The 22,171-nt window shown below is 49.6% G+C and overlaps 1 protein-coding gene across 3 annotated transcripts in view; it reads left to right on the top strand.

Annotated features, from left to right (window-relative positions):
* Ctif (cap binding complex dependent translation initiation factor) overlaps positions 1 to 22,171 on the top strand; it is a 464,175-nt gene that overhangs the window by 177,540 nt on the left and 264,464 nt on the right. For all 3 annotated transcript variants that reach the window (XR_007832477.1, XM_051163669.1, XM_051163667.1), the window contains exon 10: positions 21,204 to 21,257. Coding sequence is in view for 2 of the 3 variants with exons in the window: in XM_051163669.1 (XP_051019626.1) it covers positions 21,204 to 21,257 (54 nt within the window). In the remaining variant the exon portion in view is untranslated. The remainder of the gene's footprint in view (positions 1 to 21,203; positions 21,258 to 22,171) is intronic.

Genomic DNA, 22,171 nt, shown 5'->3' with positions numbered 1-22,171 from the left:
CGCTACTCTCTCAGGCAGTGTGTGCCTGCTCTTTAGACAGTCTGGTCTCCTTTTAGCTTTCAGCTCCTCAGAAAGGGTCCGGACTACACTGGTCGCACCCCAGTTGGCTGCCTGTCACTGTCATCAGCCTGCTTTCCTTCTCTTCATAGCCACAACAATATGCTGTTACCTCAAGTTTCCTTTGTAAATCTGTTTGTTTTCTACCGTGGGAACTCTAGAGACAGGAAATGCATCTATTCATAGCTTTGTCTCCAGTGGTGTCTGACATACGGTAGGTGCTTGGTAAATACCCGTTGAAGGAACTAACAAAATACCGTGTCCAGGCTGAGCGAACAGAAGACAGTGGTCAGTCAGCCAGCTTTTTAAAAAAGAATCTGGAGGGGCCTCTCGGAAAAGAATGAGGAACCCTCAACAAGGCAAAACGAGAAGCACGGTGGGTTAGCTACAAGCAGTCCTTAGAGATGAGCCCACAAGCCAAAGGAAGAAAAAGTCTCCCCTGGATCAAACTCAGAAGTAGTCTATGCCCACCGTGAGTGAGCCAGGGCAAACAGGCCCTTAGCCCAGCTGTACCGGGGCCTGCATCTGGCTCCCTTTAGCAGGCCTTTTTTTTTTTTTTTTTTTTTTTCTTTCCCCCCCAGCTTCAGTCCCCTAAGCTTCCTGGGAAACGGCAGGTGTAATTCACCCATCCAGAGATCAGGATCAACAGGAGAGAAGAGAGGGGTTTCCAGCAAAGCTTCCAGGAGCCTTCAGGGAGGGATTCCCCATCCTGCCCCCACGGGGGGGGGGGTGGACATTAAGTAACCGCCTGCTGTGTGCCAGCTGGACATGATGGTCCAAGGGAGCCTCAACCACCACCCTGTATCACTACCATAAAGAGGGATGAGAAGAGGCAGCACCCCGGCTTAGGAGGGCCCCTTGGAGGTCAAGGATGAAGGAGTTAAGGCAGGACAGAGGAAGGATGGAGTGGCTGGGAGAGAGCACCACCGTGGCAAACCCGGGAAGCACTGTAGCTCTCCCCTGTCCAGCAGAATCTCAACTGTGGAGCCTTGTCCAGGGTCATCATGATGTGGCGCCACAGCTGCTTTGTCTGTTTGCTTTTGTTTCTCAGGGACAGGGTTTCTCGGTGTTATCCTGGCACCCACTCTATAGTCCAGACTGGCCTAGAACCCACAGAGATCTGCCTGCCTCTGCTTCCCGAGTGCTGGGATTAAAGGTGTGTGCTACGGGCTCACAGTTTTCAATTTTCTGGTAGCCACATTTAAAGCCCCCCCCAAAGGGGGGAGTAAAATTGTATGTTATCAATGATATCCAAATAATTATAATTTCAACATGATGTAACCAGTAGTAAAAAGTTGTCAATCAAAACTTTTTGTTCTCACTTTCTTTTTTTTGAAGCAGAGCCTAGCTCTGTAGCCCAGGCTAGTCTCAAATTCTCTCTGTGCACCTGCCTCAGCCTGAGAGCTAAGATCAGTGCACCAACCCATATTTTTTAAAATATATATTCATTTAGTTATATGAGTGTTCTATTTGCATGTATGACAGAAGAGGGCATCAAATCCCATTACAGATGGTCATGAGCCACCATGTGATTGCTGGGAATTGAACTCAGGACCACTGGAAGAACAGACAGTGCTCTTAACCACTGAGCCATCTCTCCAGCCCAGCAATCCATATTTTTAATATTCTTTGTGTGTATGTGAACTAAGTCAGTCTTTGAGAATGTTTTACTGTGAGGGCACTGCTCAGTTTGGGCCAGACACCTTGTAAGTAAGTGCTCAGACCACATGTGGCTGGTGGCTATGGCTCTGACCGGCGCAGGTATGGAGGCTAGCTAGCTCATTAGGCTCTTTGGAACAGTTTTGAGGCTGAAAGTCACAAAAGTGCTATTTACAGCTTCCCTCTCTCTGAGCCCCAGCAGAAAAGGGGGGAGCTGTAAGAGCTGAACCCCAAGGCTCACAGCCAGCTCCTGGTGGGGGTCTGTGAAAGAAGTTCTCCAGTCCCTTATGGGCTGAGCAGGAAGAAAGTATAGGAAGGGAGGGAGAAGGGCCCTGGCTGGCGTGACAGCACAGGAGAGGGCTCAGAGCAAAAGCCACAGTGGGGACCAGTGCCAGCAGCTGCCAGTGGCCTCCTACAATGCCCTGTACGGAAAAGGCACAATCGACCCATTCTTTCACTGCCCTCTTGACTACTTAGGGCGACCATTTCTGTAATTAAGACCTTCTCCCTTCCTCAGTATTAAAACATAGAAGTATTTGCTGAATCTGGTTTCCTAGGGTTGAAAGCTAGACTTAGGAAGTGCAAACACTCTCTGGAAACGCAAACAAACACGCAGTAACTAATTATACTTGAATCAAGGCTAAGCCCTGCTTAAAACAATTAGTCCTGAGACGAAACCTGTAGGTACAACTCCCCTTTTGGCTCACCATACTTCACCCATAGGGGGAGGTGACCAGTCCTGGGGCTGGGGACAGGAAGGGAATGAACTGGTCTGCTGCTCTGAGTCTGGGCTGGCCTGCGTTCCGCTTGGTTTGGAAATGTTAGTCAGAGGAGACTTTGAGGTGTGGGGAAGGGCAGGGAGGATGTGGTTTGAGCAAGGGGAGCCCAGAGGCTTCCCTGGGCTTGGCGCGGTGCCATGGGAAGTCTCAGAAGCTCTGCCGGCCACACTGAAGGGCCTTGCCTGGCTGGAGCAGCGGGCGTGGCCAAAGGTTAGCTGACTGGAAACCAATTAGATGAGGTGGGACTGGGGAAATACCTGGAATCCCAGGGCTGGAGTCAAGACTTGCTGGGCTAACCCTGAAGGCAGGAGGCCTTGAGGGGTCTGGGGAATTAAGTGTGGCCTCTTGCTGCTGGATTATAATGCAGGGGGTCAGGGGAGCTTGCAGCACTCCGAGAAAGGGGCCTTTTCCATCCATGACCATTGCTAATTACTTCTCAGACCCGTGGATTTTCCTGCCATAGCCATATGGTCTTGAGGAGTGTGGTAAGAATGAGCCTTCTAGGGACACTCACCCCGGGGAAGGAGAGCTGAGAAATGTGGGTGTCCTGAAGGAAAAGGGTCTCCAGCCGTTTGAAAGGTGCAGGGAGGGTTATTGGCCTGCTAAGAACCTGCTGCCCAGAAAAATTCCACAGGCCTTAAAGCTTGCCTAACTGCCTGAATCCTGTCCTCTGGCCAGGGAAGGGGACTTCGAACCAAGGTCTGTACTCTAGAAGTGAAGTCTCAGGTTTGCATATAGGCATAGAAATATCTGGATTGCTTAGTAGAAGCCTTCACGAGCACCTTCCGGGCAGCCACACGCAGAAGGCTGAGGGCTCATCAGCCCGGAGCAGGGCTCCCTTGGTTTCAAAAAGCTTCAGGTGGCTTGTTTTTTTCCTCCCCCCTCCCCCCTGCTTCCCATAGGTCAGCCTACCAACATCTTCACCGCAGAACCATCCAGTAAATACTTTTTAGGCTCTGTGGGCCAATGGGCAAAATCAAGTCCAGCCATATCCCTGTGCCTTGAAGTAGAACAAGGAACTATCGTATTTCCTGTGGACCAAGAGCAGCTAAAACAATGACTGTGGAGGCTGGAGAGTGGCCCTGCTCTTCCGTGGGTCCTGAGTTCAATTCCCAGCACCCACATGGCAGCTCACAACTGTCTGATGCCATTTTCTGGTGTGGATGAAGGGCCCATGTACATTAAATAAGTAAATAAAATAAATCTTTTAAAAAAAAAAAAAAAAGATTGTGCGCTGGAAAGATGGCTCAGTGGTTAAGAGCACTGTCTGCTCTTCCAGAGGTCCTGAGTTCAATTCCCAGCAACCACGTGGTGGCTCACAGCCATCTATAATGAGATCTGGTGTCCTCTTCTGGCCTGCAGGCCTAATGCAGACAAAGCATTGTATATACATAATAAATAAATCTTAAAAAAAAAAAAAAAGGTTGTGCTTCAGTAAGACCTAATTCATGGACACTGAAATCTGAATTGAGGATAATTTGTATGTATCACAGCATAGTCTTTTGAAGGAGGGGGATTTTAAATTTCTTCCCTACTATTTAAAAATATAATAACTGTTCTTAGCTCATGAACTGTGAAAAACAGGCCTTGGCCAGCTCTGCTTGGTGGCTGTAGTTTACAGACCCTGCTCTAGATCTGTGGTTCTCAACTGGGAAATCCCCATTCAGGAGTTTTTCTGCTACACATTAAAGTGAGAATTGCTGTCATAAGGGAGAATTTCCAGGTTCCCAGGCATGCAGATGCCATAGCAAGAAGTACCTTACCCTAGAACCATAATCTTGTCCAGCCTCCACCCACGTTTTATAGATGACAAAGGTCCGGGTGGCAGAACTGTGTGTGAACTCGGGCAGGGGCTCCTTCATCCCAGGATGCAGAGCTAGATAGGGTTTTATATATTTCTAGACACTGACAGGGGGATCTAGCCTGCCAGCTCATACTGCCCGAAGCTCTATCACACACACACACACACACACACACACACACACACACACACACACACACACACACACACACCCCACACACACACACACACACACACACACACACACACACACACACACCGGGGGGAGGGGGGAGAGTCCTCTGGAGTCTCAGCATCGCAGGGCTCTGGTGAGTCATTTCCCATAAATGAAGCTAGGTACACTGAACTATCTTCATGAGAAAACTCCGGCCTGCTGTGGGGATCCACAGGGCAGAAGCCAGAAGGAAGCTGAAAGTTCTGTCTGGGAGGAAGGCAATAGAATGAAGGATGACAAGACATCAGATTGTTAGACTAACAAGATTCGGAGATTGCACACTGTTGGTGTGAGCTGGGGTCTGGGGCAAGTTCTGTTTCATCAGTAGAGGGAGAGAGAGCCTTAGTATCCAATTAGCTCTCTCAGGAACAAGAAATCAAACTTGTCAGCCAGGTGTGGTGGTAGTGCACACCTTTAATCCTAACACTCAGGAAGCAGAGGCAGGTGGAGCTCTGTGAGTTTGAGGCCAGATTGGTCCACAAAGTAAGTCCAGGACGGCCAAGAAAGACTACCCAGAGAAACTCTGTCTTGAAGAACCAAAAAGAAAAAAAGAAAAAGGAATCAAACTTGTCAAGTGTCTAACACATGGTAGAGAACAGTGTTGTATCTTTATCAGTCATCTTGACATATACCTTAACCAGTCAACTGAGAAGGCACGTGACCTTCCTGGTGACACAGGAGACCACCACTGTGTTGAGGGCCCTGTGGGGCACTCACTCACCATGCTCCTGAAGGGTCTCCACAGATGAGAAGTGTGAGAAGTGTTAAATTCACATATTTGGTACTTTTGTGTGGCCCTCGGGTTCTGGGAACCTCCACTGAATTTGGATATAAGCATCCATGAACCTGTGCGTGTACATTTTTTTCTGGGAGAAGTAGCCAATTTCCATCAATCTTTAAAGGGTACAATGTTGCCAAGAAAGTTATACATGGGGCTGAGTGGTGTAGCTTAGCGGCAGAACACCTGCTTCACATGGGCAGCACCTGGCTTCCATTCCCAGATTCCCCTGCACCAAGGGGGAAAAAAAAAGGACCGAAAACCAAAATATCCATGGTGAGTTGAGAGGCTCTGGCTTCCTGCCCTCCTGCCATGTATCCTTGGGCATTTTAGCGATGTCTCATTCTGATCTGAATTTCTGTCATCAGCCAAAAATACCAGCACTAAAACTCCTACCTTGCCCCCACGTCCCTAAAATCTGATGATGTGGGACGCCAGGAAGAAAACACTGGAAGTAGAGCAGCTAAGAGCAGGTGGGGCTTGGAAACTGCTCCCAGGTGACGGACTGGCCACCAAAGCCCTAAGTTAGCATCAGTGTGCTTGCCTCAGATTCAGTATAGAGCTGGACCTTCCAAATGCAGGGCAGAGGGCAGCCTCAGCAGGTGGCAGGGGCCTAAGGGAAGGGGTCCTTGACCCTGGGGGGCAACTCTGGTTCCATTTCTTGACCTGGCATTTCTTTTATGAAAATACATCCAAACATTTAGAATTTGGGCACATTTTTTGCATGTGTTACATTGAAATAAAAAGCCTTCTCAAAGATGTCCAACTGAGAAAAAGTTTTTAAAAATGTTACAAAATCGCCCCCTTTGCAGACTCTCTGTGTAATTTCGCTATAAAGTTAGCACAGAGCTGAAGAAAGTCACTTATACATAAACGCAAATAATAGTGTAAGATTTAAAAATACTCCCAAAGCCAGATTTAAGTGTCTCCCTGCCCAACCCAACTGCTATCTGCTTGCATAACCTTGGCTGGCTTTAATTCTTTTAGGAGCCCACCTGCTGCCTCCTGGCGACAGCAGGTGTATGTCTGTCCACTAGGGCGATGACCCCATCTCCAGTGTAGCCAGTCTGTTTCCTCTCCTCCCAGGGTCCCCTCCAATGAGTCTCCCTTATCTCTTACATCACATACATGTCCTACTGCCATGCTTTGCCCACATCAGTCAGTTCAAGGGGAGAAACCTGCCCTTAAGCCTTCACTCCCCTCCGGCAAAACTCCTTTAGAACCAGGACTTTCGAAAGCCCAATCTCTTTACTTGCTGTCTCCCTGAATGGCTTCTACCAACAGCATTGAACCTATCAAGTCTGGCATATGCGTTAGGCCTCCATCATCGGAAAACTCATAGTATTCCAAATTCCTAGACTTTTTGTATACCTACGTGAAGCCAACAGGTGGAAAATTCCATACTATGAAACTTTATTTCATGTACCAAATTATTTTAAATGCTCTATAGAATTATCTCCAGGCTGTGTGTCTATATAGTATATGTATGAAATATAAATGAATCTCATGTTTAGACCTGGGTCCCATCCCCAAGATAACTTGAGGATATGAAATACTCAAATTCTGGAAGAAAAAAAAAAAAAATCAGACATCCAAAGTACATTTGATCCCAAACATTTTGGATGAGGGATACTTACTTGTGTTTGCCGATGCCACAGGACTGTTCAGGCTTCAGCTCAACTGTCATTGGCTCAAACAAACGCAGCTATAGATGATGCATTTTAGATTTTCATCATTGTTATTGTTGTTGTTGCTTTGAGACTCACTTCATGGCCTAGCCTAAACTTGAACCAGCAACCCTCCCGCTTCTCCCTCCTTACGACAGCAGGCATGTGCCACCATGCCTGCCTTGTGAAGAAAATGTAAATGAATGAGCGTTGGCTATTCCAGCACAATTTTTTTTTATGGGCACTCAAATTTGTGTTTTATATAATTTTTACATTGTAGCTAAATGCATTTTCCTCAGCCATTAAAAAAGAAAAAAGAACTGTGAAAACCATTCTTAGCTCTGTAGAGCAATGCCCATGTGAAAAGCAGAGCACAGAAGGGCATGGGTGGACTGGGTATCACACCCTGTTCAGCTGTGGTTCTCAACTATGGGTATTTGGCAAGGTCTGGATGTATTTTGGAGTTGTCACTACTAAGCGTTTCTGATGGTATCTGGTGGGTAGAAGTCAAGGCGCTGCAGAGCATTCTATTCTACACAAGAAACCACCAAACAGAGAATACATGATACAAATGTTGGATATCTATGGCTGAGTGCCGTGGTCTAAATAACGTCATTGGCTGAGGGCCTGTGGTGTCCTGGAGGTTCCTCTATGCTGAGGACTTCCCTTTGCCTCTCCAGCCAGGATCACCCCTGAGCTCCAGGCTCCAGTGGCTCAGCTAAGTCCTCTCTCCAGACAGCTTCAGGGTGGTCCATGTAGCCCCTACCCATGGAGTTTTGCTCAGGCTAGAAACCCTGGTGGGCATTCTCCCTGATCCCCAGATGACTCTCACCTCCCAGACCATGCAGATGGAAAGAAAGTTGATTGGTGTGTCTCCCTGAACCTAGTCCCCCTCCTAGTCACCTCTGAAGCACAGGCATAGGCAAGCAGTGTGTGTACATACTCAGGCATGCACTCTTTGGTAGGCACAGGTGTTCTCCTCAGAGCACGCAATGCAGTATGGGAGACTTGACTTGAGGCTGCAGAAGTGGAAGGATTGGCCAAGGGACCAGGCAACCATAGCTGCGGTGGTTTAAGAGGCGCCATCCCTGAGTTATTCGGGATCAATAGCTCCTCAAATTCCACCCTCACAAACTCCAGATCTGTGCCGCCAGACCTGTGACCATCTATCTCCTTAACACGTCACCCCAGCCTGTCCACAGACCCCTTCAGATGTCTAATGCCTAATGGACCCACCTTCTGCTCCCCAAATCGGCACCTCTTTGCAGGGCCACACACTTCTGGCTGCGCTAAGCCCAAAGCTGTCTCTGACTCTCACCCTATCCCATTCTAAACCTGCCATATCTCAGGGGCTGTGGACAACCCTTGCAACCACCTTGAATCTGGTCACTCTGTTCTCTCTTTATGGTTCAGCTAGGTCACTGTACCTTCCACCTGAGTTATCAACCAGAGTTCTAACCATGTTTTCCTCCTTCAGCCCCCTGCCCCCTGCCCCCTGCCCTGTTTCCATCCCCTTTGCTAATGCTGTAGACCACTGGTGTGAGAGAAGCCTCCTGGCCTAGAATACTCTCTTTTCTTTTTTCTTTCCCACTTACCCCTGCTCTCCCAAGAAGGGTCTCTCCCCAGGAAGACTTCCCTGAGCCACCTCTTCCACTCAGGTGAGAAGAGCTCTGCTTGTCATCACACCCTCATCCTGTGCCCCATACAGTCCACTTAGTGGTGATGCATGTTGAGCTGCCACTGGCGGAGCTGCGCTTGCTGTACACCAGCTGTTGTTCCGAATGGTTCATGTGGATTGTCTGTCTTCATCCTTGCAGCAATCCACAGAAGAAGAGAGTATGGCAGATTCAAAAGCGGAAGCACAAAGAGGTGACCATGAATTGTACAGCCCAAGTAAGTGGCTGAGTTAGGGTTAGGATCAGTCAGTCTGCCTTTATATCCTGCATTCCAAACACCCGTCTGCTGGGCCCTGGACCTCTTTATTGGATGGATGGATGGATGGATGGATGGATGGATGGATGGATGGATGGATGGACGGGTGGATATATACATTTTCCTACCTGTGGAGAAGTTGAAGGCAGGAACATCATACCTTAAGCCTCTTGGTCACTGAGGGCCTCTTTGGAGTATCTTTGCCCCAAACAATCCAAACTTTCTTCAGATCCAGACTTCTAGTCTCCCAAGAGGGCCAGCTAGGTACAAACCTACCATGAGCAATGTGAGGAAATCCAACCTACACAGATACCAGAGGCTAGTAGAAACCAAATAGTTGCCTCCAGGACCATGACTAGTCAGCCTCTGGCCAAGGACATTGGGGGAGCATTTAGGAAGACTTCAAGAAACAGAGGGAAGAGGGGAAAGAAGAGGAAGGAAGGGGGGTAGAGAGAAAGGAGGGGGGAGGATTGTGAGGTTGTCTTGAGGAATCTGGGAAGTAGAGGCAGCACGGAAGGGGTGTGCTCGGCAGAGGGAATAGCAGGCGGAGGCGGGAGGCAGGTGAAGACAGGGTGGACAGCTCCGCGGGCCTGAGAACAGATAAGCTGGCCTGGAGGGCGGCCTGGAAGAGGAGCGAGGAGAAGCCAGGCCCTGATGGAAGTGGGCCAGGGAGCAGAAATGCCAAACTGAGCATTTTATCTCCTTGAGATACAGTCAGTTGAACACAGAAAGAAGGCAGGGAGAAAAAAAGTAATATTGACTTGAGGATTATTCATCTGAAAAGATTACCCCAGCTGTGATAGCACGGCCCCATTATTAAGTTTCTACTCTGCTAAGGGTGAAGCTCTGAAGCCAAACAAATTTCCAGGTGCCAATTAAAGTTTCTTATCTCTAGGTCTCTGAGACTTGGCAGAGTCCTCACTGAATCCCTTCTGAGGTCCCCAAGTAGCCCCAGGCCCTTTTCTCAGCCCAGGCCTGTCTGGCCTTCTGCTGTGTGCCTGCCACTCTGAGCACAGTGCTAATTATGCCTTTAGCACAGCCCTAATTATTCTCTGAACATTAACAGAGAGCACTTGTCCCAGACCCTGCTGTCACACCCACTTGGTCCTTGGTGACTGCCTTACATGCTAACCCAGCAAGGAGCTGACTGGGTTCTGTCACCTAAGAAACTGCCTTCAGTCCAGTTTCTGCAGTGTGGCTCCTGCTGCCATACCTTTTCCATCACAGGAAGGCCACACCTGTGACCAGGATCCAGATAGCTATGGGCATTCATGTTCATACCTTGTTTTGTTTTGTTTTGTTTTGTTTTGTTTTGTTTTGTTTTGTTTGAGACAGGGTCTCGCTTTGTAGTCTAGGCTATTCTAGAGATTGAAGTATATACCAGGCTGGCCTCAAACTCACAGAGATCTGCCTGCCTCTGCCTTCTGAGTGCTGGGATTAAAGGCACAAGCCACCATATCCAGCTTTATTTTCATTTGCTTCTATGTTTATTTAAGTTTTTGGTTTTTTGAGGTAAGGTTTCTTTGTGTATCCCTGGCTGTCCTGGAACTTACTCTGTAGACCAGGCTGGCCTCAAACTCAGAGATCCGCCCACCTCTGCCTCCCAAATGCTAGGATTAAAGGTGTGCGCTGCCACCACTGCCTGGCATTTTACGTTCATTCTGAAATACAGCAAGCTAATATTGATACATGGGAAAGAATAATTCGAACAAAGTTTATTGCTTTTGCCTTTTTCCCAACTGGCACGCTCAATGGCAGAAGAATGGGACAGCACGTAGCTGCGTCTGTTCCTCAAGGTCCTTGTTGGTCAAACCTCCCCCCCCCCTAGAATCTGAACTGGGGTGTGTGACCCCTGCCAGTGGAAGAACAGATTCGCAAGTGTTGGTGTAGGCCTACCACAAAGAACCTCTAAGAAGCTTCTTCCTGCTGGGGACAGGGGGAGGTGGGTAGAGCAGGCCCACCACATTATCTTGGGCCTCCATCTCTGAGATAGGGCCCCTAGGCACGGGGAGCCACTTCCTTTGCAACAGGTGATGGCCTTCTTTGCTGCAGGTCCAGCACTCTATTGACACTTACCTCCTCCTCATCTCTAGTGATTCAGTCTATGTGTCTGGTGTCCTCAAGGGGACAGCCTGTCTCTGAGGCGCTGCATGGGGACAAGGGGAATGCTGGAAGGGAGGAGGGGGCCTGATGGGAGGTGTGACCTGGCTAATGCTTTCACAACCCAGGGACTCTGGTATCTAGACAGCAGCAGCGTAGCCACCCCCAGGAAGCTCACGCCATAAGAGGAAGGGACAGTTTCGCAAGTGAGCCTGGACCTGGTGAGCTGCCCACCGAGCTCTGGCATAGCACTGGGCCTGTTAGGAAATCAGGGAGACACTGCGTCTCCTGGGCAGGCGCCGCTTCTCACTCACCCCAGCCCTGCTCACTTCAGGCACTGGCTCCAGAGCCAGGCTGGCAGCTGGGCAGGTGGCTGGGTGCCCTCTTGCCACAGGCCCGGTGCCCACGAAGCTACAGCTTGGAAAGTGTCCCTCTCCTGGGTCCCATGGTAAGGCCAGGGGGCTGTCGGGGACCGTATCAGCAGGAGGACAGCGTGACGGTGACGTTTAGGGAAAGATTCCAGACCATTTCCTCCAGAGGTTTAGTTCCAACGCCCTCTTGTCCTTTCCTGTCAAGTGGAGATTCCTCTGTACACAACAAAAGAAAACCCCACCCAAAATGCCCGGCTCCTTCCCACCCCCACTTGAAGGGGAAGGTAAGTACCTTGTTACCATCCCCCAAGCCACGAAGGTGCATAGAGCTAGCATTTTAATATTGTATATTTGACCCAGCAAAAACAGGAACAGGAAAGGGTGTCCTTGCTATCTTGGGGGCTCCTTCAGAAGCCTCTGGGCCTGTCAATCAAATGAGATATTCCTCAGTAGAGACACAGCCTTAGGAATGGGTCCAAGGTCATTAATAAAAAGGGTCTAGATCCAAATGGGTGGGCTCGAGACGCCAGTAAATGCACCAGGGAGCTGTGCGTGCGGAAAAGCCACTGAGCATGAGTACAGCCGCTGCGTGAGGTAGGTGAACCTTTCTGAGTATCTTTCCAGTTTCATAGGCTGTAAACACAGCAGCCTAGAGGAGGTCTGTGATCACTGGCTCCCACAGGCACTGTACTTTGAACACCAAGAGTACACCTAGCCTTGCAGCAGCATCCCCTTGCACCAGGGCTCACTTCAGATCAGCAGTTTACCCAAGTCATTCAGACTTGCTGCTGGGAATGCTCCTCCTCGGAGGCAGAGGACTGGCCTACTTGACTCCGTGAGGTCTTATTCCAACCCAGCAGTCACCTTCTACAGGCAAGTTGCTATGGAAACTATAACCTTGAATTTCCTGGCTCTGGGGCTGTGAAAATCACAACCTGAACCTTCCGTTGATGTGGGTTTTTCAATTAATTTCCTATTTGATTGTTTACTTTAGAGAGCAGAAAATGCCTTTGCAGCAGCTAGGTCCCTTTACCCAGAGGCTGTCACACCCTGCCTGCAAAACCAGCAAGGTCAATTCCAGGACTTGGGTGGGTGGAGGGGAGGTGCGGTGAGGAGCAGAGGCTAGGAGGCCCAGCTAGGGACAGAGGGCAGCCTGCCCACGTGCCCCTCCCCCGCTCTTCCCCTCCCCATACCCTGCTTTTTTTTCTCTTTCTTCCCAGGGTCCCTGCATGGTAAGACAGACTTAGAGGAGTTCTCGCTCTGGCCCTAGTTGGGGAGCCTGACCACCCACCCAGAGCCCCAAGCCTGGCCCTCAGCCAGCCTTAAACCCTCCCTGACTCAGAGAACTATTGGGTGCTGAGTCAGACGCAAGCTACAGTTATTCCATTCCTCAGAGGGTAATATGAGGTGATGGTCAGAGATGGCCCCTGTGCCTGGCTCCCTAGGCTAAGCTGCCCTAGAGGCATCAGGGAGGAAGTCTTCCTTATCTTTCTTTTATTTGCTGCAGCAAAGAGCCATGTGTGATGTACCAGTTGCCACGACTCCATCCCAATTCACTGTTTCTTGTGTGGGAGCAGGGATGGGGCAGGAGGAGGTTGGCAGGCAGGCTCAGGTGAGGCCCAGGGTCCAGCAGCTCCTCATTTCAATGATAAACACTCTGCAATAGGGACAGTGTGTTGGCAGCCCCAGGCCTTCCTCCCCATCCCTGTGCTCACCCGCAGAGAGGGGCAAGAGCTCTGAGTCCACTGTATCAGTGGCACCTCTAAACCCATGAAAGAAGTAATTGCCCTGTCTTCCTGACCAAAGAGGGGCTGTCATCATTACCAACTACTTCCAAGTGACAGGTGAAAACTGACAGTATGCCAGGCAAGCCAGGCGAGCAGTCACCTACCCTTCCCTCCTAGGTCTGCGTAACTCTCTGGATAACAATACTTAAATTGCATTGACTTGGAAACCAGACTGGACCTGGGTTCAAATCCCATTTTCCCATCTATTGAGTTCTCTCAGGGAACTTATTTTGCCTCTAGCCTGTTTCTGCCCCTCTAGCATGAGAAATCATGCAGTGTCTAATGGCGGTGGGGGATTTTTTAAACAATGTACACCAAGCACCAAAAATGTACAGCAGGTTACAGGGGAGGCGCGCCCCCTCCCCGAAAAGGGGAACCCTCAGACTACCTCTGGTGTCTCCTGTCTACCCATGAAGCAAGATGAGTAGATGATGAGGTGACTCAAAACAGAAAAGACAAGGAGCTTCTAGAAAGAAGTGGGACGGGCACCACGGGCAAAGCTGGAAGGTGTTGACTACAGGCGTGGCTGACTTCCTCGGTTCCACAGATGACCCCAGGGTCCTGTGAGTTCACAGCTGCGAGAGGTTCTACACAGAGCTCTCTCCCATGCAGGCCACTGACTGGGATTTGGCCCCAAGACGAGCCACTGGAGCTGTGGCCCCTGGCTCTGTGTCCTACAGAAGGATTCAATGTCTGCACAGGGCCCCAGATTACATTTCCACTCTCAGGGGCCAGCTGTGGGATGAAGACTGCCTCCATGTGACATTTAGTGTGGCCAGTTTGTAGGGGAGGTTTGCAAGCTCGGCAAGAAGGAAACTAATAATTCCCACTGGGCGCCTGGTCTGCAGCTAGGGTGTCTGCTCGCCTCCGTTAGAGGCTGGCAGCCAGGCCTCGGGCACAGCCTTAGACTGAGCGTGAGGGCAAAAGTATGCACTTCCTTGACATCTGACCCCGGCCACCCTACCAAGACTCCTTGTTAGGCTAATAGACAAGTGACATTCAGATATCTCTTGGGGGTATCTGAATGCAAGCCGCACAGACTGACAATGCTAACAAACGAACATGTGGCACGCTAACTCTAGCCCCTACCCATAGCGGGGACAGCATAAGCATCTACATAGATAGCTACACAGACCCTGCCTCTCAGAGGGAGAAAGCCTTTCTCTTATCCAAGGCTGATCTTGTCTTGATCGCTCTCTCTCCTAACTCTGCCCAACCTGGTCCAATCTGAAACATTTAAACAGGTTACAGATCCCCCTGCCTCCGTACACATTCCTGTCAAGCCAACGCCAATCTTTCTCTTGATACCCTATGGGCAAGGTCTGAAGGAAAACAAGAGAGACTGGAGAGAAAAAGAGGAAGAGATGGATGAAGGGGTCCCCAAGTAAAAGGAAGCAAGGATATAGTCTTCCTATGTGTACTTTGAGCCTCCCTCCCATTCTCCAGCCCCAGGGCCCCAGGGTCTCCCCGCCTCTGTCACACACTGATGTCATCTTGGCAAAGGGCACCCTCTTTCTTAACCACTAAACCCATGGCACTGTGGTCATTGTTCATCTTACTTGACCTCTCCAAGCATTTGACCTGTTGACCTTGTACTTCCTGGAAATCTTGCCTTCCATGACACTACTTCCTCTTGGTCCACTTTACTCTCTTCCTCCCCCTAGGGCCCATCTTCTTATCCTTTAGCAATTACTGATTCCAAGAGTAGACCCCCTCCCTCACCGTCTCGTCTTCTCATTTCGTGTATTCTACAGGTCACCTCATTCACACCTAATGACCCTGACTAATCCTGGGTACAGAGCCAGGCAGCCACTCTCTCACTCGTCATCTTCCAGACCATTCCTAGAGACCATGAACTCGGCATTCCTGACACTGACACTGAGCTCACTAGCTCCTGCCTTCCTATACTGTCAGTGGCACTGCCATTCATGCAGCCAGCTTCAGTGCCCCCACCCACCCAACCTCCATGCTCGCTGTAAATCTGTTCTCTCTAAAATGATCCCCCTCCCCCTTTTATACCTTCCCCAGTGCGACTCAATCCAAGCCACCACAGTTTCTTACTGCGCTTGTCGTCTCCAGGCCCAGCCCAAGCTTCCTGGCTCTAGTTTATTCTCTACTCTGTGCAAGAAAGGCCCTTTGTTAAATATAAATATCATCTGCTAGTCGCCCCTCCCTGCCCCCCCCTCCCATGCCCCATTTAAAATCTTTCAGGGGCTCTCTAAAACCTTGAGATAAAAACAAGACAAAACAACAAACAAAAAATAAAAACTTGAGTAGCACAGCATCTAAAGCCCATTAGTGTTTGGCCCTGGCCTTGTTTGTTATGCTACATTTCCCTGCCCTCCACCCTGTGTGCTTTAGGTATCTTGGCACACTGTTGGCATAATGGCCAGTGCATCCGTGAACATGCCTCTCTCATAGTCTTAGCTTGTGGATATTCTTTGCAAAATGCTGGGAACAGTCTCCACGACCACCCTGCACCCCATGCTCCAACCCCACATGCCTGCCAAAAGTCTCTCTAGTCTTCCCTACTGAGTCAGAAGTCTTGTCCCTATTCTTGTGTTTACACTGTGTTTAGTATATATAGTGAATGTTCCTTGATCCCCAGTGTGTAGGAGGATGCATGCTTGTGTGCGTACATGTCTGTGTGGATACGCGCTTGTGTGGAGCAATGGGCAGATGGAGGGGCGGTTGGGTCAACGTGTAGATGGAAGGGTGGGTAAGCAGATGGATGAAAGGATAAAGGGAATTGATGAATAAACAGTTGTCACCAGTGCAATCAAAGAATGAGCAAAGATCAATCCAGTGCTGTGAAAGTCCAGGTTGGCTACTGTCACCTGTCAGCAGAATTAAGAATTATGAGTCCCAGCTATCAGACTAAAAATTATCTAGTCTGGAAGAAATGAAAGCATTGTCTAAGGAAGAGGATGCTGACCCAGGACTCTGAGTGCCGTCCAGTTCTGCTCAGACTCGCTGTCTGGCTGGCTTATGCAAGCCATTTAACTACCAAGGCTTCGTTTCTCTGTCTATTAAGTAGAGATAATAAGGCCTGTGGCCTTTGCCTGTCTCCACAAGAGTGTCACGAGGGTACAAAGTGTGTTGGGATCTGCAGGGGAGATATATGTTTATAAAGATATAAATGTAATCATAGTAATAACACCTCACGCTTGAACCAGGCTTTGCTCTTTTCAAAGCTCTTGCCCATATATTATCTCAGTTGACTCTCAAAACAGGGAGGCAGATATTATCCCCGTTCTCGGGTGAGGAAACTGAGGCGCAGCGTGATTAAGTGACAGGCCCTGGGTGACGCTTAGTGACGGGAAGATCTTGACTCTTAGACTGCTGCACGTTTTTGATGATAGCCTTTCTTGGGTAGATTATCTGCCTCCCTGAACAGAGAGAACAAGACGTAATTGACCCTATTCTCGATGACTCAAGGTCATTACTGTGAGTATCAGTTCCTGTGTTGTCTTTAGACTTGGCTGTGATGCGGGTCCAGAGCCAGCAGAGGCAGTGTAGTGTAGGATAGACAGGCTCTGGTGACTGAAAGGCGGTGCAGGTGGCTATGTGAAGTCCCCAACGTGACAATCCATGACCCAAGTACCATGTTCTGGAGCTGTGTCCTCTTTTTCTCTCTCCTTTTTTTCCACTGCAGGTATCCTCCACCTGCAATCCTTTGATCTCCTTTTTAATCTTTCTGGCCTTCAGCTTCTTCCACATTTTGATTTTGTCCTTACAAGTTGTGGTCCTTCCAGCCAATCAGGGCGTTCTGATGGGCTCTGGTCTCCGGCAAGATGGCCAGTGTACTCTAGTCTGTAAACTTTTTTTTTTCTTTTTTTTTTGAGACAGGGTTTTTCTGTGTAGCTTTGGCTATCCTATTCTTGCTTTGTAGACCAGGCTGGCCTCGAACTCACAGCGATCCTCCTGCCTCTGCCTCCCGAGTGCTGGGATAGTCTGTAAACTTTTTTATCCTGCACGCTCCTACTACCCCCAGCCCACACAGAACCAGTGCCGCTGATAACAGGGTCAGAGTGCGCTTTGGCTGTAAGCATAGCGTGTGAGGCAGCTGAGTCTGTTCCCCAAGACTACAAAATGTGCTTGTGGAAAGCTGGGGTGGTCAGGAAGGTCTGACCAGCATGCCTGGGGTTGACACCCTAATCAGTGAGACACAAAGCTGTGGTTCCCTTTCTCATCGCTACCAGCACATCAAGGCAGCCCCACAGCTCCTTCCATCAGCACCTTGTCTCTCCCTGCTGGGTGGCATCCCGAAGCCAGCCTGGTTCCATCCTGGGCACGCCTTGGGCAGCATGCCCGTGCCCCATGGCCCTTCCCTGGGGGACTCAGGGATGCTCTTTCTCTAGTTGCTGTCAGGCCTCCCACAGCCTGGCTGGAGCACCTCAGCTTCTTCTCCCCAAGGGAGGATGTGATGGGTGTGCCCACAACAAGGCTCCGGCAGAGACAATAGCACAGGAATGTATTCGCTTCCTAGCAAACACTGTGTGGGCTCCTACAATTGCCTTGGATTCTTGTCCAAGAAATACATTTCATGGGGCAAGGGTGCGGGTGGCTTGCCTGCCCCAGCCCGCCCACATCCCTCTCTATGCCAAAGAGTTGGGTGAGGGGTGGCCTCTTCCCCACCCATACCTTCACCCTGAGAGTATACCACGCTGGTCCTTCATTGGTGGAACCCTTCTTCCTAAGAACGGTGGCTCAGAAAGACAGTCGATTCTCCCAGAGAGTCTGTCTCTGATTGCTATCTTTTTTCCCCCTTAAAAATAGTCAGTTTTTTGTTGTGGTAAAATATACATAACATAATATTTACTATTTTAAGTATACTTTTACAGTAGTAAGCCTGTTCCCATTGCTTTGTAATCATCCCTACCAGCAACAGAGACTTTTTTATATTTCCCCAATTGAAAACTGTCTTTATTGACGAACTCCCCTTGCACCACCCCCCCCAGTCCCTGTTAGCTACCATCTGCTTTCTCTCTCTGTGAATTTGTCTGATCTCCTCTCCCTACCTCATAGAAGTAGAGCCTGGCTACTTTCATGTAGCAGTGTCTTGAAGGTCCGTTGAAGTGATAGCACATGTCACAACTCCTTTTAGGGTTGAATATTACTCCCTTCGTATAGATGAATCATTAGTTTATCCTTTCCCCCTCTGCCTTTGACTACTGTCAATCATAAAGCCACAAAGAACAGGTATTATGTGTGTTCAAGTGGCCACTCCTTTTTTGAGACCAATCTTTGAGCTCAAGCAGCTGTCTCCTAAAATATCCCAAGTAGAACACACATAAATGGGAGAAATGCTTGGCCCCTCAATATGCAAACAGGGTTCTGTTATTCAAAATCTAGCTGTCCCTTTGGGAACAAGACTTGGAAAAAATGGGGCACTGAACAGGAAAACTGAGCCAGATAGAAGAATGGGAAGGTTCTGTGCTTGGAAAGCTGTCTAGGATACCCACAAAGGGAGTCACTGACAGGTCTGGGCAACCTGGGAGGGTACATTAAAAGGGGCTCCGAGGAGGAAGCCCTCACTGAAGGGGGCAGGTGACTCTCCTCTTAGCACAAAGAGCAGCAAGTGGGGACTTCCTGACAATCCACAGAGCCAGTGCAAGGCCCTCAGAAGTCAACGGAGGAGGTTGATCTCCTGCGGTCAGCTCTGAAGGGTCCAGGGACCCACATTCAACAGGTATCACCAAGAAGTAAGTCTGCATCTAAGCAGGTCAGAGTTCAGTGCCAGGTGTCTTCTTCCTTATTGTTCAAGGCAAGTTCTTTAAGTGAATCTGGAGCTCACTAGTTAGGTAGACCAGTAGGCCATTGAACCCCAGGGGATCTTCCTGTCTCTGCCTCCCCAGGGCTGAGATTGCGAGTGTGCCCCCTCACACCTGGGATTCTTACACAGGTTCTAGGGATCCAGCCCAGGCCCTCGTGCTTGTCAGACAAGCACTTTCCCACCGGCGGCATCTCCCCAGCCTCCCTTCAAGTACTCTCAGCATGTAGCAATGGGGAAGACCAGAGAAGGAAAAACACAACCCTCAGTAACTTCCTTGAGAAAGCCCCAGCGGGCCTGGGCAATAGGGCCTATCTCACAATGTGATTTTTTTTTTTGGCTAAGCACAGACTTTCCCAACAGCCAAATAAGAGATAAGGTAGGAAGAGGGAACCCTCCCACAGCTCTACTTGGGAGTCCTGAGCAGTCTTCCCTGTCCCAAGGAAGTGACACAGGCTCTGCCATCTGCCCACATTCCTCCCTTTATTCCTCTACTCTTTTTCCATCCCACTGTACTGTGTCCCAGGCTTCCCACAGATGAACACCACCCTGGCAGGGATAAAAGTCAAGAGAATTCCAGAAGCAGAGACCAGTGTGGAGGGAAGAGGCTGCTGTATGCTACACAGTCCACTGTGCAGACGTATCAGGAAGTGGCCACACTACCATCAGTCTTTTGCTCTAATAGAAAGAAGTAGATAATGGGTATGTTGTGTAAAGTGTGTACGAACATGGTCAGAAGAAAGTTCTGGAAATAACACTGGCTCAGAGGCTCCAAAGTTGGTGATTGTCACCATGTGGTCCTGGAACGGTGGTTCTCAACCATCCTAACGCTGTGACCTTTTAATACAGTTCCTCATGTTGTGGTGATCCCCAACTATAACATTATTTTGTTGCTACTTCATAACTGTAATTTTGTTGCTTTGCTAATTTTATGGATTGTAATGTGCATATCTGATCTGCAGAATATTTGACATGTGACCCCTGTGAAAAGGTCATTCAGCACAATCCACAGATTGAGAATGGCTGCCCTAGATGTCACGGGCATGCGAGCTGTGTGTTTGCAGCAGCATCTGTTGTAATTCTGCACTGTGTCCTTTCTGACAAGGGAGGTGTGCGAGCCAGTGCTATTCACATCCCCTTCACTGTTACCTTCCTAAGGAGATATATATATATCTGCCCCGAAGGCAGTGGCCTCTCAAATTGTCCTTTCTCTTGCCTCCTGCAGACATTGCCTCCTTGGCAGCCTATCTTCCTGCCTCCCAACGACTCTTACTAGCAAATACTTTCTTTTTACTAAGCACCTGTGCCAGGGGCTGGGGACAAAGGTGGACAAATGAGGCTTTGATCTTATAGAGCTTCATTTGTGATGGAGGGAGTAAGACATCAGGCACACCAGGAGAGATAAATGTGAGGGACCACAAAGAGACGTCAGTGGCAAGTGGATAGGCAATCAGTTACACACCAAGCTGCTACAGGGAGGCCTATCTGAGTCATGTGTGGGCAGGGCCAGAGTAGGGTAAGGCATCGAGGTCTGTGGTTATGGGGTGGCCTAGAGTCTCCTAGGGACAAAAATTACAGAGATTGGAACTAGAACTGATCCACGTGAGGCATGCAGTTCTACACTGAAAATGCTGAGGGAAGAGCCAAAAGTAGCGCCCACACCTGTAATCCTAGTGCTGGGGAGGCCGAGACCAGATGATTGCTAGTTTGAGACCACCCTACACTATAGTACAAAACCCTGTCTCAAATAGGGGGAAAAAAAGTCAAGATATGGTGAGCACACCCCTGATCCCAAAACTTGGGCAGTAGAGACAGAGGCAACAGGACTTCAAGGTCATCCTCAGTTACATAGCAAATTTAAGGCTAGCTTGGGCTACATGAGGCTTCTGTCAAAAAAAGAGGGAAAAAGTGAATTTTTATATTAGATGAGTTGTATCTCAATTTCTAAAAAGAGAGTCCAAGAGGACAGGTTGGATTTGTGGAGGAAGTCTTGGTGAGATGTGGTCACAGCAGCCTGGCCATGGCCATGGTTAAAATGCACTCGCTGTGGATGACTCACAGTTGGCGTTGAGCTTGCAGTGTTGCACCAATGAAGAACAGTGTTTGATGGTTCAGCTCCCTCCCATAGCCCAGCCCTGGCTCCTGGGCCAGTGGAGGAGATGCTGGTCACCAAGAGCATCAAAGCCAGGACAGGAGTGAGCACAACCAACCATCATGGCCCACCTGCAGGGGCGAGCTGCCGGTGTCCAGCCTGACTGCTTTCTTCTCTGCCCTCTCTTCCACAGCTCTTGCAGTCTCAGGATGTGAAGGAAGACGCTGTCCTCTGCTGCTCCATGGAGGTGAGCAGCGGCCTCAGATGGCCTAATCCCAGACTCACGAGCCCCCAGGCCTCACGGTTGGCGGGGCAGGGATAGGAGAATGGGGGGTTTGGGGGGATGTGTGGAACAAGAGTCACTGGAGCAGCCACTGGTCCGGAGATGTCTATGGAGCCAGACTTGTAGAGGATTTCTCTCTAAGGGAATCAATACAGGCTGGCACTGTCCACTTCCCTGTCCCAAGACCCCCTGCTATGTGGATCAGGCATGCCACACAAATGACTTAAGAGGTTGCTGGTGACTGGCTGGCTGCCCCCTAGCAAAGACTTCCCTTCACTCCTGGGATATGCAATCAGGAGAAGATGCCAAATGCTCAATTGGTTCTTGGGAGGCACTATTCCTGATCTCTAGAGGTAGCCACTGAATACTGAAACTTTTTCTGGGATCTTCCTTCCAAGGCTGGCTGGGACCTTGGGCCAGATATTGGCCCTCTACAGATAGCCCAGAAGTCACTCAGGGTGGCACATAGACAAAGGGGCCTTCTAGCATAGGGAGCCAGCCTGTCCATGCTAGCTAGCATACTATATGCTTAGGCAGCTCCATCCAAGTTGCAAAGGCCACACCCCTGGAGCTTACAGATCCCAAGAGCCTGCGCAGCAGCCTTCGTTGGATGGACGGTCATGACCGTTATTGGTTGGGCTCCAGCTGGGCACCTGCGAGGTGCTTGGGGAGATGAGAAGGAAAGATGGGAGGAGGTTCCTTCTTTCTGTTCCTTCAGATTGCGTCAAGGCCGGCACACGCGCAGTGGCTGGGGAGTATATGGGAAGAGTGTGCAACGCTGGAAATCAGGGGAGGGAAGGGAGGGAAAGGCTTTGTGGGAAAGGTGGGGCCCAGAAAATCGGGTAGGACAAGCCAGAGTGCAGTGACAATGAGGGTCA

Source organism: Acomys russatus, chromosome 20, assembly GCF_903995435.1.
Source record: "Acomys russatus chromosome 20, mAcoRus1.1, whole genome shotgun sequence".
Classification (NCBI taxonomy): Eukaryota; Metazoa; Chordata; class Mammalia; order Rodentia; family Muridae; genus Acomys; species Acomys russatus.
The sequence above is the reverse complement of the archived record's forward strand: the minus strand, read 5'-3'. Positions and strand labels throughout refer to the sequence as shown.